Source organism: Oncorhynchus kisutch, unplaced genomic scaffold (assembly GCF_002021735.2).
Source record: "Oncorhynchus kisutch isolate 150728-3 unplaced genomic scaffold, Okis_V2 scaffold3811, whole genome shotgun sequence".
NCBI lineage: Eukaryota > Metazoa > Chordata > Actinopteri > Salmoniformes > Salmonidae > Oncorhynchus > Oncorhynchus kisutch.
In genome coordinates this window covers 325644-343755 of record NW_022265756.1, presented here as the reverse complement: position 1 = coordinate 343755, position 18112 = coordinate 325644, and the positions used below count along the sequence as shown (strand labels likewise).

The 18112-nt window shown below is 46.3% G+C and overlaps 1 protein-coding gene and 1 pseudogene across 2 annotated transcripts in view; both read left to right on the top strand.

The window, feature by feature from the left end:
- Positions 1 to 10028, top strand: part of LOC116371881 (tripeptidyl-peptidase 2-like) — a 20356-nt gene extending 10328 nt beyond the window's left edge. Inside the window, exons 6-8 of the mRNA XM_031821016.1 lie at positions 651 to 895; positions 2129 to 2208; positions 9914 to 10028. Coding sequence (XP_031676876.1) covers positions 651 to 895; positions 2129 to 2186 — 303 coding nt within the window. The 3' untranslated portion in view covers positions 2187 to 2208; positions 9914 to 10028. The remainder of the gene's footprint in view (positions 1 to 650; positions 896 to 2128; positions 2209 to 9913) is intronic.
- On the top strand, positions 9851 to 18112 carry LOC116371874 (tripeptidyl-peptidase 2-like; annotated as a pseudogene). Its single transcript, XR_004209051.1, has 7 exons — positions 9851 to 9854; positions 9914 to 10125; positions 12439 to 12535; positions 14035 to 14165; positions 15573 to 15816; positions 15952 to 16071; positions 16721 to 18112. The product of XR_004209051.1 is annotated as a tripeptidyl-peptidase 2-like (transcript).

The window sequence follows — 18112 nt, the reverse complement described above, 5'->3', positions numbered from 1 at the left end:
CCAGGTCTGTCAGGGCCCAGGTCTGTCAGGGCCCAGGTCTGTCAGGGCCCAGGTCTGTCAGGGCCCAGGTCTGTCAGGGCCCAGGTCTGTCAGGGCCCCAGGTCTGTCAGGGCCCAGGTCTGTCAGGGCCCAGGTCTGTCAGGGCCAGAATCTATCTAGGTGTTGCTGTAGGCCCTCCTTGGTTGGTGACAGAAGCACCAGATCAAATCAAATTTGATTTGATCATCAGCAAACAGTAGACATTTGACTTCAGATTCTAGTAGTGTGAGGCCGGGTGCTGCAGACTGTTCTAGTGCTCTCGCCAATTCGTTGATATATATATGTTGAAGAGGGTGGGGCTTAAGCTGCATCCCTGTCTCACCCCACGGCCTTGTGGGAAGACGTGTTTCTTTCCCCCCAATTTTAACTGCACACTTATTGTTTGTGTACATTGATTTTATAATGTTGTATGTTTACCCTCTCCTCTCTCTTTCTCATCTCCTCTCCTCTCCTCTCTTTCCTGTCTTTCCCTCTCCTCTCTTTCCTCTCTTTTCCTCTCCTCTCTCTTTCTCTACTCTCTCTTTCTCATCTCCTCTCCTCTCTTACCCTCTCCTCTCTCTTTCTCTCCTCTCTCTTTCTCCTCTCCTCTCCTCCCCTCTCCTCTCCATCAGTACTCTCTGAAACTAGAGAAAGGTGACTACACGCTGCGTCTGCAGGTGCGTCATGAGCAGGCCAGTGAGCTGGAGCGTCTGAAGGACCTTCCGTTTGTGGTGTCCCACCGTCTGTCCACTACTCTGACCCTGGATGTGTATGAGTCTCACCGCGCTGCCCTCTTGGCTAAGAAGAAAACCAACTCCCTGACCCTGACCCCTGGAGCTACCCAACCTTTTTATGTTACAGCCCTGCCTGACGACAAGTAAGTACCCCTCACCTCTGGCGACCCTGACCCTGACCCCTGGTGACCCTGACCCCTGGAGACCCTGACCCCTGGAGACCCTGACCCCTGGTGACCCTGACCCCTGGAGACCCTGACCCTCACCCCTGGAGACCCTGACCCCTGGTGACCCTGACCCCTGGAGACCCTGACCCCTGGAGACCCTGACCCCTGGAGACCCTGACCCCTGGAGACCCTGATCCCTGGAGACCCTGATCCCTGGAGACCCTGACCCTCACCCCTGGAGACCCTGACCCTCACCCCTGGTGACCCTGACCCCTGGTGACCCTGACCCCTGGAGACCCTGACCCCTGGAGACCCTGACCCCTGGAGACCCTGATCCCTGGAGACCCTGACCCTCACCCCTGGAGACCCTGACCCTCACCCCTGGTGACCCTGACCCCTGGAGACCCTGACCCTCACCCCTGGTGACCCTGACCCCTGACCCTCACCTCTGGAGACTCTGACCCCTGACCCTCACCTCTGGAGACTCTGACCCCTGACCCTCACTACTGACCCCTGGAGCTACTCAGCCCTTCTTGGTCACCTCACTGCCTGATGATAAGTGAGTGCCTCTGGGCTAGAGGCTCTAATCATAACCCTGAAGCTGACCTCTCTGAAAATAACCCATCCATCACCATGGAGACCCAATTCAACACTGTTTAGAGATGTAATGTTCAGCAGTTTGAAGTCTGTTTTCCTTCATCTAAAAACACAGTCTGTCTGACTTCTCCCTCTCTGTCTCTCTCTCTGTCTCTCTCTCTGTCTCTCTCTCTGTCTCTCTCTCTGTCTCTCTCTCTGTCTCTCTCTCTCTCTCTGTCTCTGTCTCTGTCTCTCTCTCTGTCTCTCTGTCTCTGTCTCTCTCTCTGTCTCTCTCTCTGTCTCTCTCTCTGTCTCTCTCTCTCTCTCTCTCTCTGTCTCTCTCTGTCTCACTCTCTGTCTCTCTCTCTCTCTCTCTCTCTGTCTCTCTGTCTCTCTCTCTGTCTCTCTCTCTGTCTCTCTCTCTGTCTCTCTCTCTGTCTCTCTCTCTGTCTCTCTCTCTCTCTGTCTCTCTCTCTCTCTCTGTCTCTCTCTCTCTCTGTCTCTCTCTCTCTCTCTCTCTCTCTCTCTCTCTCTCTCTCTCTCTCTCTCTCTCTCTCTCTCTCTCTCTCTCTCTCTCTCTCTCTCTCTATACCTCTCTTACCTCTCTACCTCTCTACCCACCCACCCACCCAGGGTTCCTAAAGGAACATGTCCAGGGATGCTATCTGACCGGCTCCCTGGTCGTGCCTAAGGGAGAATACGGCAAGAAAGCAGTGAGTGGCTCTTTCTACTGTCAGTCAACAGCTCTCCTACACTCTGATTGTCTCACTCCTTTTATGGCCCCCACTCGGCATCCTTCTCAACCAATCACAAGCTTTGCTAGCGTCACAGTTTTAGTTGCACGTCGCTTTGATGCTCTTTTCACTGTGTGGTGGGAGGGGTTTTCTAGTTCCTGCCTGCTACTCCGTGGCCTGTGATTTGTAGATGCTGCTGCTCAGGAGTTCTGTTGGGTTATGTTTAGTTCTGGTCTACTTGCCACTAGTTGTAAACGATGAGAGAGAAGCAGTATGACTTGCCACTAGTTGTAAACGATGAGAGAGAAGCAGTATGACTTGTCACTAGTTGTAAACGATGAGAGAGAAGCAGTATGACTTGTCACTAGTTGTAAACGATGAGAGAGAAGCAGTATGACTTGCCACTAGTTGTAAACGAGGAGAGAGAAGCAGTATGACTTGCCACTAGTTGTAAACGATGAGAGAGAAGCAGTATGACTTGCCACTAGTTGTAAACGATGAGAGAGAAGCAATATGACTTGCCACTAGTTGTAAACGATGAGAGAGAAGCAGTATGACTTGCCACTAGTTGAGAGAGCGAGAGAAGCAGTATGACTTGCCACTAGTTGTAAACGATGAGAGAGAAGCAGTATGACTTGTCACTAGTTGTAAACGATGAGAGAGAAGCAGTATGACTTGCCACTAGTTGTAAACGATGAGAGAGAAGCAATATGACTTGCCACTAGTTGTAAACGATGAGAGAGAAGCAGTATGACTTGCCACTAGTTGTAAACGATGAGAGAGAAGCAGTATGACTTGTCACTAGTTGTAAACGATGAGAGAGAAGCAGTATGACTTGTCACTAGTTGTAAACGATGAGAGAGAAGCAGTATGACTTGCCACTAGTTGTAAACGATGAGAGAGAAGCAGTATGACTTGTCACTAGTTGTAAACGATGAGAGAGAAGCAGTATGACTTGCCACTCGTTGAGGAGAGCGAGAGGAAGCAGTATGACTTGCCACTAGTTGTAAACGATGAGAGAGAAGCAGTATGACTTGTCACTAGTTGTAAACGATGAGAGAGAAGCAGTATGACTTGCCACTAGTTGAGAGAGCGAGAGAAGCAGTATGACTTGCCACTAGTTGTAAACGATGAGAGAGAAGCAATATGACTTGTCACTAGTTGTAAACGATGAGAGAGAAGCAGTATGACTTGCCACTAGTTGTAAACGATGAGAAGCAATATGACTTGCCACTAGTTGTAAACGATGAGAGAGAAGCAGTATGACTTGCCACTAGTTGAGAGAGCGAGAGAAGCAGTATGACTTGCCACTAGTTGAGAGAGCGAGAGAAGCAGTATGACTTGCCACTAGTTGTAAACGATGAGAGAGAAGCAGTATGACTTGTCACTAGTTGTAAACGATGAGAGAGAAGCAGTATGACTTGCCACTAGTTGTAAACGATGAGAGAGAAGCAGTATGATTTGCCACTAGTTGTAAACGATGAGAGAGAAGCAGTATGACTTGCCACTAGTTGTAAACGATGAGAGAGAAGCAGTATGACTTGCCACTAGTTGTAAACGATGAGAGAGAAGCAGTATGACTTGCCACTAGTTGTAAACGATGAGAGAGAAGCAGTATGACTTGTCACTAGTTGTAAACGATGAGAGAGAAGCAGTATGACTTGTCACTAGTTGTAAACGATGAGAGAGAGAAGCAGTATGACTTGCCACTAGTTGTAAACGAGGAGAGAGAAGCAGTATGACTTGCCACTAGTTGTAAACGATGAGAGAGAAGCAGTATGACTTGCCACTAGTTGTAAACGATGAGAGAGAAGCAATATGACTTGCCACTAGTTGTAACGATGAGAGAGAAGCAGTATGACTTGCCACTAGTTGAGAGAGCGAGAGAAGCAGTATGACTTGCCACTAGTTGTAAACGATGAGAGAGAAGCAGTATGACTTGTCACTAGTTGTAAACGATGAGAGAGAAAGCAGTATGACTTGCCACTAGTTGTAAACGATGAGAGAGAAGCAATATGACTTGCCACTAGTTGTAAACGATGAGAGAGAAGCAGTATGACTTGCCACTAGTTGTAAACGATGAGAGAGAAGCAGTATGACTTGTCACTAGTTGTAAACGATGAGAGAGAAGCAGTATGACTTGTCACTAGTTGTAAACGATGAGAGAGAGAAGCAGTATGACTTGTCACTAGTTGTAAACGATGAGAGAGAGAAGCAGTATGACTTGTCACTAGTTGTAAACGATGAGAGAGAAGCAGTATGACTTGTCACTAGTTGTAAACGATGAGAGAGAAGCAGTATGACTTGCACTAGTTGTAAACGATGAGAGAGAAGCAGTATGACTTGTCACTAGTTGTAAACGATGAGAGAGAAGCAGTATGACTTGCCACTCGTTGAGAGAGCGAGAGAAGCAGTATGACTTGCCACTAGTTGTAAACGATGAGAGAGAAGCAGTATGACTTGTCACTAGTTGTAAACGAGATGAAGAGAGAAGCAGTAGTGGACTTGCCACTAGTTGAGAGAGCGAGAGAAGCAGTATGACTTGCCACTAGTTGTAAACGATGAGAGAAGAAGCAATATGACTTGTCACTAGTTGTAAACGATGAGAGAGAAGCAGTATGACTTGCCACTAGTTGTAAACGATGAGAAGCAATATGACTTGCCACTAGTTGTAAACGATGAGAGAGAAGCAGTATGACTTGCCACTAGTTGAGAGAGCGAGAGAAGCAGTATGACTTGCCACTAGTTGAGAGAGCGAGAGAAGCAGTATGACTTGCCACTAGTTGTAACGATGAGAGAGAAGCAGTATGACTTGTCACTAGTTGTAAACGATGAGAGAGAAGCAGTATGACTTGCCACTAGTTGTAAACGATGAGAGAGAAGCAGTATGATTTGCCACTAGTTGTAAACGATGAGAGAGAAGCAGTATGACTTGCCACTAGTTGTAAACGATGAGAGAGAAGCAGTATGACTTGCCACTAGTTGTAAACGATGAGAGAGAAGCAGTATGACTTCCACTAGTTGAGAGAAAGAAGCAGTATGACTTGTCACTAGTTGTAAACGATGAGAGAGAAGCAGTATGACTTGTCACTAGTTGTAAACGATGAGAGAGAGCAGTATGACTTGTCACTAGTTGTAAACGATGAGAGAGAAGCAGTATGACTTGTCACTAGTTGTAAACGATGAGAAGAAGCAGTATGACTTGCCACTAGTTGTAAACGATGAGAGAGAAGCAGTATGACTTTGCCACTAGTTGAGAGAGAGAAGCAGTATGACTTGTCACTAGTTGTAAACGATGAGAGAGAAGCAGTATGACTGTCACTAGTTGTAAACGATGAGAGAGAAGCAGTATGACTTGCCACTAGTTGTAAACGATGAGAGAGAAGCAGTATGACTTGCCCACTAGTTGAAGAGAGAGAAAGCAGTATGACTTGCCACTAGTTGAGAGAGAGAAGCAGTATGACTTGTCACTAGTTGTAAACGATGAGAGAGAAGCAGTATGACTTGCCACTAGTTGAGAGAGCGAGAGAAGCAGTATGACTTGCCACTAGTTGTAAACGATGAGAGAAGAAGCAGTATGACTTGTCACTAGTTGTAAACGATGAGAGAGAAGCAGTATGACTTGCCACTAGTTGAGAGAGCGAGAGAAGCAGTATGACTTGCCACTAGTTGTAAACGATGAGAGAGAAGCAGTATGACTTGTCACTAGTTTGTAAACGATGAGAGAGAAGCAGTATGACTTGCCAACTAGTTGTAAACGATGAGAGAGAAACAATATGACTTGCCACTAGTTGTAAACGATGAGAGAGAAGCAGTATGACTTGCCACTAGTTGAGAGAGCGAAGAAGCAGTATGACTTGCCACTAGTTGTAAACGATGAGAGAGAAGCAGTATGACTTGCCACTAGTTGTAAACGATGAGAGAGAAGCAGTATGACTTGCCACTAGTTGAGAGAGAGAAGCAGTATGACTTGTCACTAGTTGTAAACGATGAGAGAGAAGCAGTATGACTTGCCACTAGTTGTAAACGATGAGAGAGAAGCAGTATGATTTGTCACTAGTTGTAAACGATGAGAGAGAAGCAGTATGACTTGCCACTAGTTGTAAACGATGAGAGAGAAGCAGTATGACTTGCCACTAGTTGAGAGAGAAGCAGTATGACTTGTCACTAGTTGTAAACGATGAGAGAGAAGCAGTATGACTTGTCACTAGTTGAGAGAGAGAGAAGCAGTATGACTTGTCACTAGTTGTAAACTATGAGAGAGAAGCATTATGACTTGCCACTAGTTGTAAACGATGAGAGAGAAGCAGTATGACTTGCCACTAGTTGTAAACGATGAGAGAGAAGCAGTATGACTTGCCACTAGTTGTAAACGATGAGAGAGAAGCAGTATGACTTGCCACTAGTTGTAAACGATGAGAGAGAAGCAGTATGACTTGCCACTAGTTGTAAACGATGAGAGAGAAGCAATATGACTTGCCACTAGTGGTAAACGATGAGAGAAGCAGTATGACTTGCCACTAGTTGAGAGAGCGAGAGAAGCAGTATGACTTGCCACTAGTTGTAAACGATTGAGAGAGAAGCAGTATGACTTGTCACTAGTTGTAAATGATGAGAGAAGCAGTATGACTTGTCACTAGTTGTAAACGATGAGAGAGAAGCAGTATGACTTGTCACTAGTTGTAAATGATGAGAGAGAAGCAGTATGACTTGCCACTAGTTGTAAACGATGAGAGAGAAGCAGTATGACTTGTCACTAGTTGTAAACGATGAGAGAGAAGCAGTATGACTTGTCACTAGTTGTAACAATGAGAGAGAAGCAGTATGACTTGTCACTAGTTGTAAACGATGAGAGAGAAGCAGTATGACTTGCCACTAGTTGAGAGAGAGAAGCAGTATGACTTGTCACTAGTTGTAAACGATGAGAGAGAAGCAGTATGACTTGTCACTAGTTGAGAGAGAGAGAGAAGCAGTATGACTTGCCACTAGTTGTAACGATGAGAGAGAAGCAGTATGACTTATCACTAGTTGTAAACGATGAGAGAAGCAGTATGACTTGTCACTAGTTGAGAGAGAAGCAGTATGACTTGCCACTAGTTGTAAACGATGAGAGAGAAGAAGTATGACTTGCCACTAGTTGTAAACGATGAGAGAGAAGCAGTATGACTTGTCACTAGTTGTAAATGATGAGAGAGAAGCAGTATGACTTGTCACTAGTTGTAAACGATGAGAGAGAGAAGCAGTATGACTTGTCACTAGTTGTAAACGATGAGAGAGAAGCAGTATGATTTGTCACTAGTTGAGAGAGAGAGAAGCAGTATGACTTGTCGCTAGTTGTAAATGATGAGAGAGAAGCAGTATGACTTGCCACTAGTTGTAAACGATGAGAGAGAAGCAGTATGACTTGCCACTAGTTGTAAACGATGAGAGAGAAGCAGTATGACTTGCCACTAGTTGAGAGAGAGAAGCAGTATGACTTGCCACTAGTTGTAAACGATGAGAGAGAAGCAGTATGACTTATCACTAGTTGTAAACGATGAGAGAGAAGCAGTATGACTTGTCACTAGTTGAGAGAGAAGCAGTATGACTTGCCACTAGTTGTAAACGATGAGAGAGAAGCAGTAGGACTTGTCACTAGTTGTAAACGATGAGAGAGAAGCAGTATGACTTGTCACTAGTTGTAAACGATGAGAGAGAGAAGCAGTATGCTTTGTCACTAGTTGAGAGAGAGAAGCAGTATGACTTGTCACTAGTTGTAAATGATGAGAGAGAAGCAGTATGACTTGTCACTAGTTGTAAACGATGAGAGAGAGAAGCAGTATGACTTGCCACTAGTTGTAAACGATGAGAGAGAAGCAGTATGACTTGTCACTAGTTGTAAACGATGAAAGAGAAGCAGTATGACTTGTCACTAGTTGTAAACGATGAGAGAGAGAAGCAGTATGACTTGCCACTAGTTGTAAACTATGAGAGAGAAGCAGTATGACTTGCCACTAGTTGTAAACGATGAGAGAAAAGCAGTATGACTTGTCACTAGTTGAGAGAGAGAGAAGCAGTATGACTTGTCACTAGTTGTAAACTATGAGAGAGAAGCAGTATGACTTGCCACTAGTTGTAAACTATGAGAGAGAAGCAGTATGACTTGCCACTAGTTGTAAACTATGAGAGAGAAGCAGTATGACTTGCCACTAGTTGTAAACGATGAGAGAGAAGCAGTATGACTTGCCACTAGTTGAGAGAGAGAAGCAGTATGACTTGCCACTAGTTGTAAACGATGAGAGAGAAGCAGTATGACTTATCACTAGTTGTAAACGATGAGAGAGAAGCAGTATGACTTGTCACTAGTTGAGAGAGAAGCAGTATGACTTGCCACTAGTTGTAAACGATGAGAGAGAAGCAGTAGGACTTGTCACTAGTTGTAAACGATGAGAGAGAGAAGCAGTATGCTTTGTCACTAGTTGAGAGAGAGAAGCAGTATGACTTGTCACTAGTTGTAAATGATGAGAGAGAAGCAGTATGACTTGTCACTAGTTGTAAACGATGAGAGAGAGAAGCAGTATGACTTGCCACTAGTTGTAAACGATGAGAGAGAAGCAGTATGACTTGTCACTAGTTGTAAACGATGAAAGAGAAGCAGTATGACTTGTCACTAGTTGTAAACGATGAGAGAGAGAAGCAGTATGACTTGCCACTAGTTGTAAACGATGAGAGAGAAGCAGTATGACTTGCCACTAGTTGTAAACGATGAGAGAGAAGCAGTATGACTTGCCACTAGTTGTAAACGATGAGAGAGAAGCAGTATGACTTGTCACTAGTTGTAAACGATGAAAGAGAAGCAGTATGACTTGTCACTAGTTGTAAACGATGAGAGAGAGAAGCAGTATGACTTGCCACTAGTTGTAAACTATGAGAGAGAAGCAGTATGACTTGCCACTAGTTGTAAACGATGAGAGAAAAGCAGTATGACTTGTCACTAGTTGAGAGAGAGAGAAGCAGTATGACTTGTCACTAGTTGTAAACTATGAGAGAGAAGCAGTATGACTTGCCACTAGTTGTAACTATGAGAGAGAAGCAGAAATGACTTGTCACTAGTTGTAAACTATGAGAGAGAAGCAGTATGACTTGCCACTAGTTGTAAACGATGAGAGAGAAGCAGTATGACTTGCCACTAGTTGTAAACTATGAGAGAGAAGCAGTATGACTTGCCACTAGTTGTAAACGATGAGAGAAAAGCAGAATGACTTGTCACTAGTTGTAAACGATGAGGCTGTATGCTCCTTCCTGTGTTCTCTCTCTCTCACTGTGTGTTATTCTGACCACCAGGGACAAGGCCTCTGCAAAACGACAAGGAAAATTTAAAAAGGTACTGATGACCTAGAAATCACTCTGTCAAATCCTCAAAAGGAAAATGGTGTTTTATGTTGTGAATCACTGTGGGGAAGAATGAAGATATTTTCTAGCCCCAACATGTAAATATATTTCTACTGGCAAAGTTAGACAAGGTTAATTTCCTCTGGTGGTGAATATAGCAGCGCAGCTGTGTTCTGTCACCATGACAACGCATTCTAACTGACAAGGGATTGGACAGACAGCAGGGGGGGGGGAAGTGTTGTAGAGGCTTATGGGTAATGTAGTCCTAGAGGGTGTCAGTGTGTTAACCAGTGGTTTTATCTTTCTCATCAAGGACATTGTGCCAGTGGTCTATCACCTCATCCCTGCACCCAACAAGACCAAGAATGGAGCGAAGGAGGGAGCGAAGGAGGGGGCGAAGGAGGGAGCGAAGGAGGGGGCGAAGGAGGGGCGAAGGAGGGAGCGAAGGAGGGAGCGAAGGAGAAGGATGTGAAGGAGGAGTTTGAAGAGGCTCTCAGAGACCCTGAAGATACAGTGGATGACCAAGTCAGTCTCTCTCTGTCTGTTTGGGTCTCTCTACCTGCTGTCAGTCTCTCTCTGTCTGTTTGGGTCTCTCTACTGCTGTCAGTCTCTCTACCTGCTGTCAGTCTCTCTGTCTGTTTGGGTCTCTCTACTTGCTGTCAGTCTCTCTCTGTATGTTTGGGTCTCTCTACCTGCTGTCTGTTTGGGTCTCTCTACCGGCTGTCAGTCTCTCTGTCTGTTTGGGTCTCTCTACTTGCTGTCAGTCTCTCTCTGTCTGTTTGGGTCTCTCTACCTGCTGTCAGTCTCTGTCTGTTTGGGTCTCTCTACCTGCTGTCGGTCTCTCTCTCTCCCCCCGCTCTCTTCCTCCCTCCTCCTCCCTCCCTCCCTCCCTCCCTCCCTCCCTCCCTCCCTCCCTCCCTCCCCTCCCCTCCCTCCCTCCCTCCCTTCTCTCTCTCTCTCTCTCTCTCTCTCTCTCTCTCTCTCTTCCTCTCTCTCTCTTCCTCCCTTACCTCTCTCTCTCTCTCTCTCTCTCTCCCGCTCTCTTCCTCCCTTCTCTCTCTCTCTCTCTCTCCCGCTCTCTTCCTCCCTTCTCTCTCTCTCTCTTCCTCCCTTACCCTCTCTGCTCTCTCTCCACTCTCTTCCTCCTCTCTCTCTTCCTCTCTCTCTCTCTCTCTCTTCCTCCCTTCTCTCTCTCTTCTCTCTCTCTCTCTCTCTCTCTCTCTTCCTCCCTTCTCTCTCTCTCTCTCTCTCTCTCTCTTTCCTCCCTTCTCTCTCTCTCTCTCTCTCTCTCTCTTCTCTCTCTCTCTCTCTCTCTTCTCTCTCTCTCTCTCTCCTCTCTCTCTCCCGCTCTCTTCCTCCCTTCTCTCTCTCTCTTCCTCCCTTACCCTCTCTCTCTCTCTCCCACTCTCTTCCTCCTCTCTCTCTCTTCCTCTCTCTCTCTCTTCCTCCCTTCTCTCTCTCTCTCTTCCTCCCTTCTTCTCTCTCTCTCTCTCTCTCTCTTCTCTTCCTCCCTTCTCTCTCTCTCTTCTCTCTCTCCTGCTCTCTTCCTCCCTTCTCCCTTCTCTCTCTCTCTCTCTCTCTCTCTCTTCCTGCTCTCTCTCTCTCCTCCCTTACCTCTCTCTCTCCTCTCTTCTCTCTCTCTCTCTCTCCTGTCTCTCTCCGCTCTCTTCCTCCCTTCGCTCTCTCTCTCTTCCTCCCTAACCCTCTCTTCTCTCTCCCACCTCTCTTCCTCCTCTCTCTTCTTCCTCTCTCTCTACTCTCTTCCTCTCTCTCTCTCTCTCTCTCCCACTCTCTCCTCCTCTCTCTCCCTCCTTCCTCCTCCTCTCTCTCTCCTCTCTCTCTCTCTCTTCCTCCCTTACCTCTCTCTCTCTCTCTCTCTCTCTCTCTCTCCCGCTCTCTTCCTCACCTTCCTTCTCTCTCTTCCTCCCTTACCTCTCCCTCATCTCTCCCACTCTCTTCCTCCCTCTCTCTCTCTTCCTCTCTCTCTCTCTCTTCCTCTCTCTCTCTCTCTCTTCCTCCCTTCTCTCTGCTCTCTCGTCTCTCTCTCTCTTCCTCCCTTTCTCTCTCTCTCTCTCTCTCTCTCGCTTCCTCTCTCTCTCTCTCTCTTCCTCTCTCTCTCTCTCTCGCTCTTACCTCTCTCTCTCTCTCTCTCTTCCCCTCTCTCTCTCTCTCCTCTCTTCCTCTCCTCTCTCTCGCTCTCTTCCTCTCCCTTTACCTGCTCTCTTCTCCCGCTCATCTCTCTCTCTCTCTCCTCTCTCCGCTCCTCTCTCTCTCTCTCTTGCCGCTCTCTGCTCTCTCTTCCTCCCTGTACCTCTCTCTCTCTCTTCTTCCTCCCTTACCTCTCTCTCCTCCTCTTCCGCTCTCTCTCTCTCTCTTCCCTCTCTCTCTCTCTCTCTCTTTCCTCTCTCTCTCTCTCTCATCTCTCTTCCTCCCTTACCTCGTCTCTCTCGCTCTCTCTCCGCTCTCTCTCTCTCTCTCTCTCTCTCTCTTCTCTCCCGCTCTCTCTCTCTCTCTCTTCCGCTCTCTCTCTCTCTCTCTCTCTTCCGCTCTCTCTCTCTCTTCCGCTCTTCTCTCTCTCTCTTCGCTCTCTCTCTCTCTCTCTCTCTCTCTCTCTCTCTTCCTCCCTTACCTCTCGCTCTCTCTCTCTCTCTCTTCCGCTCTCTCTCCTCTCGCTCTCTCTCTCTCTTCCGCTCTCTCTCTCTCTTCCTCCCTTACCTCTCTCTCTCTCTCTCTTCCGCTCTCTCTCTCTCTCTCTCGCTCTCTCGCTCTCTTCCCCTCTTCCTCTCTCTCTCCCGCTCTCTTCCTCCCTTACATCTCTCTCTCTCCCCCCACCTCCAGGTTAGACACCAGCTCCCTGTATGATGACCTGAAGGAGAACTTCTCTTCCTACCTGCCACTACATGTTCAGAGGCTGCACCAGCTCGACTCTGAGAAGGTACACACACTATCTGCTGTTGATTAATCGTGTCTAACCTTGATCTCTCTCGCTCTCTCTCTGCTGTTGATTTATTGTGTCTAACCTTGATCTCTCTCTCACTCTCTCTCTGCTGTTGATTAGTCGCGTCTAACCCTGATCTCTCTCTCTCTGCTGTTGATTAGTCGTGTCTAACCCTGATCTCTCTCTCTCTCTCGCTGCTGTTGATTAGCCGTGTCTAACCCTGATCTCCCTCTCTCTCTGCTGTTGATTAGTCTCGTCTAACCCTGATCTCTCTCTGCTGTTGATTAGTCGTGTCTAACCCTGATTTCTCTCTCTGCTGTTGATTGGTCGCGTCTAACCCTGATCTCCCTCTCTCTCTGCTGTTGATTAGTCTCGTCTAACCCTGATCTCTCTCTGCTGTTGATTAGTCGTGTCTAACCCTGATTTCTCTCTCTGCTGTTGATTGGTCGCGTCTAACCCTGATCTCTCTCTCTTTGCTGTTGATTGGTCGCGTCTTAGCCTGATCTCTCTCTCTCTGCTGTTGATTAGTCACGTCTAACCCTGATCTCTCTCTCTCTGCTGTTGATTAGTCGTGTCTAACCCTGATCTCTCTCTCTCTTTGCTGTTGATTGGTCGCGTCTAACCCTGATCTCTCTCTGCTGTTGATTGGTCGCGTCTAACCCTGATCTCCCTCTCTCTCTGCTGTTGATTAGTCTCGTCTAACCCTGATCTCTCTCTGCTGTTGATTGGTCGCGTCTAACCCTGATCTCTCTCTGCTGTTGATTGGTCGCGTCTAACCCTGCTCTCTCTCTCTCTCTCTGCTGTTGATTAGTCGCGTCTAACCCTGATCTCTCTCTCTCTCTTTGCTGTTGGTCACGTCTAACCCTGATCTCTCTCTTTGCTGTTGGTCACGTCTAACCCTGATCTCTCTCTCTGCTGTTGATTGGTCGCGTCTAACCCTGCTCTCTCTCTCTCTTTGCTGTTGATTAGTCGCGTCTAACCCTGATCTCTCTCTCTCTCTTTGCTGTTGGTCACGTCTAACCCTGATCTCTCTCTCTCTCTGCTGTTGATTAGTCGCGTCTAACCCCGATCTCTCTCTCTTTGCTGTTGATTGGTCGCGTCTAACCCTGATCTCTCTCTGCTGTTGATTGGTCGCGTCTAACCCTGCTCTCTCTCTCTCTCTCTGCTGTTGATTAGTCGCGTCTAACCCTGCTCTCTCTCTCTCTCTCTGCTGTTGATTAGTCGCGTCTAACCCTGATCTCTCTCTTTGCTGTTGGTCACGTCTAACCCTGATCTCTCTCTCTGCTGTTGATTGGTCGCGTCTAACCCTGCTCTCTCTCTCTCTTTGCTGTTGATTAGTCGCGTCTAACCCTGATCTCTCTCTCTCTCTTTGCTGTTGATTAGTCGCGTCTAACCCCGATCTCTCTCTCTCTCTGCTGTTGATTAGTCGCGTCTAACCCCGATCTCTCTCTCTTTGCTGTTGATTGGTCGCGTCTAACCCTGATCTCTCTCTGTAGGAGCGTCTGAAGCGCCTGGGTGACATCGTAACGGCCTCTGACATGGTTCTGTCTCAGATCGACCAGACGGCCCTGGCAGTCTACCTCACCTTAAAGACCGACCCTCGCCCTGACGCTGCCACAATCAAGAGGTGCACCACTAAGTCTTAGTCTGGGTCTCAAATGGCACCCTATTCCCTATATAGTACACTACTTTAGTCCAGGGCCCTATAGAACCCTATTCCCTATATAGTACACTACTTTAGACCAGAGCCCTATTCCCTATATAGTGCACTACTTTAGACCAGGACCCTATAGAACCCTATTCCCTATATAGTACACTACTTTAGACCAGGACCCTATAGAACCCTATTCCCTATATATATTACACTACTTTAGACCAGGGCCCTATAGAACCCTATTCCCTATATAGTGCACTACTTTAGACCAGGGCCCTATAGAACCCTATTCCCTATATATAGTGCACTACTTTAGACCAGGGCCTTATAGAACCCTATTCCCTATGTATAGTGCACTACTTTAGACCAGGTCCCTATAGAACCCTATTCCCTATATATAGTGCACTACTTTAGACCAGAGCCCTATAGAACCCTATTCCCTATATAGTGCACTACTTTAGACCAGGGCCCTATAGAACCCTATTCCCTATATATAGTGCACTACTTTAGACCAGAACCCTATTCCCTATATAGTGCACTACTTTAGACCAGAACCCTATTCCCTATATAGTGCACTACTTTAGACCAGGCCCTATAGAACCCTATTCCCTATATAGTGCACTACTATAGACCAGGGCCCTATAGAACCCTATTCCCTATATAGTGCACTACTTTAGACCAGAACCCTATTCCCTATATATAGTGCACTACTTTAGACCAGAGCTCTATAGAACCCTATTCCCTATATAGTGCACTTATTTAGACCAGAACCCTATAGAACCCTATTCCCTATATATAGTGCACTACTTTAGACCAGGACCCTATAGAACCCTATTCCCTATATAGTGCACTACTTTAGACCAGAACCCTATTCCCTATATAGTGCACTACTTTAGACCAGGGCCCTATAGAACCCTATTCCCTATATATAGTGCACTACTTTAGACCAGGGCCCTATAGAACCCTATTCCCTATATAGTGCACTACTTTAGACCAGAACCCTATTCCCTACATAGTGCACTACTTTAGACCAGGACCCTATAGAACCCTATTCCCTATATAGTGCACTACTTTAGACCAGAACCCTATTCCCTATATAGTGCACTACTTTAGACCAGAGCCCTATAGAACCCTATTCCCTATATAGTGCACTACTTTAGACCAGAACCCTATTCCCTATATAGTGCACTACTTTAGACCAGGACCTATGGGCAATAGGGCTCCATTCAGGGCTCACACTTAGACAGTCAGGTCACAACAGATTGTCTGTCTGTTAAATCCATTAAAACCACTCCCCTTTACCTCATTTCTATTGGACAGAGAATTTGTAATGTGATTTGATATCTAATAGAACTTCCTGTTTCTGTGTGTTTCCTGCAGTGACATGGAGAAGCAGAAATGTTCCCTGTTGGATGCTCTGTGTAGGAAGGGCTGTGCCCTGGCTGACCTGGTACTGCTGCCTGCTCCACCCCAGGACGGGGCTGGGGGGGCCGGAGACGGGGCAGAGACAGGGGCTGAAGAGGAGGAGGTGACCAGCTCTGACGACGCCCAACAGGGCAGGGCCAAAGCCTTAACAGACACCTTCTGGGAGCTGCAGAAGTGGGTGGAGCTAACGGACTCTAAGGTGAGGAGAAGAGGTGTGGCCAGCTGTTTCCTCGACGATCCCCGGCTTACGCCACAACTTGTAACTTACTTACATATGAATCATCCATCTCAATCTTTCTCCCAATTTTTGATGGTTTGATCCCCTTCCTCCCAGGTGTTGACGTTCTCCTACAAACATGCACTAGTCAATAAGATGTACGGCAGAGCCCTGAAGTTTGCCTCCAAGATCGTAGAAGATAAACCCAGTAGAGAGAACATGAAGAACTGCATTCAGGTTAGAAACATCCTCAGTCCAACTACCTGATACATCTACTTCCTGTTAGTCATGTTTTACAGCCTCAGTCCAACTACCTGAAACATCTACTTCCTGTTAGTCATGTTTTACAGCCCCAGTCCAACTACATCTACTTCCTGTTAGTCATGTTTTACAGCCTCAGTCCAACTACCTGATACATCTACTTCCTGTTAGTCATGTTTTACAGCCTCAGTCCAACTACCTGATAGATCTACTTCCTGTTAGTCATGTTTTACAGCCTCAGTCCAACTACCTGATACATCTACTTTCTGTTAGTCATGTTTTACAGCCCCAGTCCAACTACCTGAAACATCTACTTCCTGTTAGTCATGTTTTACAGCCTCAGTCCAACTACATCTACTTCCTGTTAGTCATGTTTTACAGCCTCAGTCCAACTACATCTACTTCCTGTTAGTCATGTTTTACAGCCTCAGTCCAACTACCCGATACATCTACTTCCTGTTAGTCATGTTTTACAGCCTCAGTCCAACTACATCTACTTCCTGTTAGTCTTAGACTAGCAGTGTTTAATCTGTCTGTAACACTTGAACAAAGAGCCTAAAGCTCAGAGACATTCAGATGGCAATCTACTTCCTGTATGGTGACATCACGTCCTGTTTGTTTCCAGGTAATGCGGTCCTTGGGCTGGATGCACTGTGCCACTTTTACGGAGAACTGGCTGCCCATCATGTACCCTGCCGACTACACTCCCTTCTAGACACTCTGTTACACACACACACACACACACACACACACACACACACACACACACACACACACACACACACACACACACACACACACAGCAGTCATGGATTGACCTCACAAACATAAACACACATCTGAAAACAGTCAGCGTTTTTTTTTTTTACCAAGTCTTGACTGAATTCCTCGAAACAATGTGGTCGCGTAGAGAAGATTTCAACCCAGACACACTTTCAGAGCTTCTTGTTTTTAAAAAAAACCTCCACTGTTGTTCAGTTGTAGATAGAAAGATGCAGTCCCAGAACGGATCGTTTCATTTTTATCTGATATTCCTGTTCTGAATGTTTCACCCTCCTGAAGGAACCCGGTCTGTAGAAAGGTACTGACACACTACACATTATAAACAGGCAATATAACAGGTTATTATTCTCCCTGATGGAGTTTTAAATGTGTGTGTGTGTGTGCATGTCTTTTAGAGAAAACAAAAGGGGGAGGTTTTGTGTTTGGAAGCTGATAATTTTGAGTCTATGTTAAATTGAACCCTGTAGTTTTACTTGAATGTCAGTCCATTATTCCTTCGTGTGTGTGTGTGTGTGTGTGTGTGTCCTCTCCCTGGAAAGAGCCTCCCTCATTGTCAGGATTCCACAGTGATTCTGTCCTCGCTTTTGTTTCACCCCTCCTTTCCTCCCTCCTTCCCTCCTTTCCTCCCTCCTTTCCTCCCCCCTTTCTCTGTACTGTAAATTAAGCATTTGAGGTTTTAGTTACGGTCTGAAGTTCAGGGTTCATCTGTCTCATTCTGTCTTCTCGTTGCCAACGACAGTCTCTCCTAATGGCCTTAACTTTAATCAACCACGGGACCGTCAGCGCCGTCCAACTCCTGACTCCAGATCGATCAGAACAACCTCCTCATATCTCTCTGGTTGTGGCCCAAACACCACCCTATTCCCTATATAGTGCACTTCTTGTGACTAGAGGCCTGCGGGGGGTTTCATACGGCTGTGATTTGAAAGCAGTGCACTCTATAGGGAATAGGTTAACAGTTTGGGGAGGCATCCTATCGGTTCTCTCTGCTGGTGTCAAAAGACCTTTCGGATAATATTAATGGGATGTCTTGTATTTATATCACAACTCACAAACTTAGTCAATTAAACGACAATATTTTACGGAATGTTAAGATTTGAAAGGAAATGTACTTTTTAGTATTATTTTATAACCATATTCTTCCGGGACGACATGTGGAAAGTACCAACACGCAGTTTTGTTATCACTGTAATGGAATTATGTCACAAATGAATAAAAAGATTTGGAAGAGTAA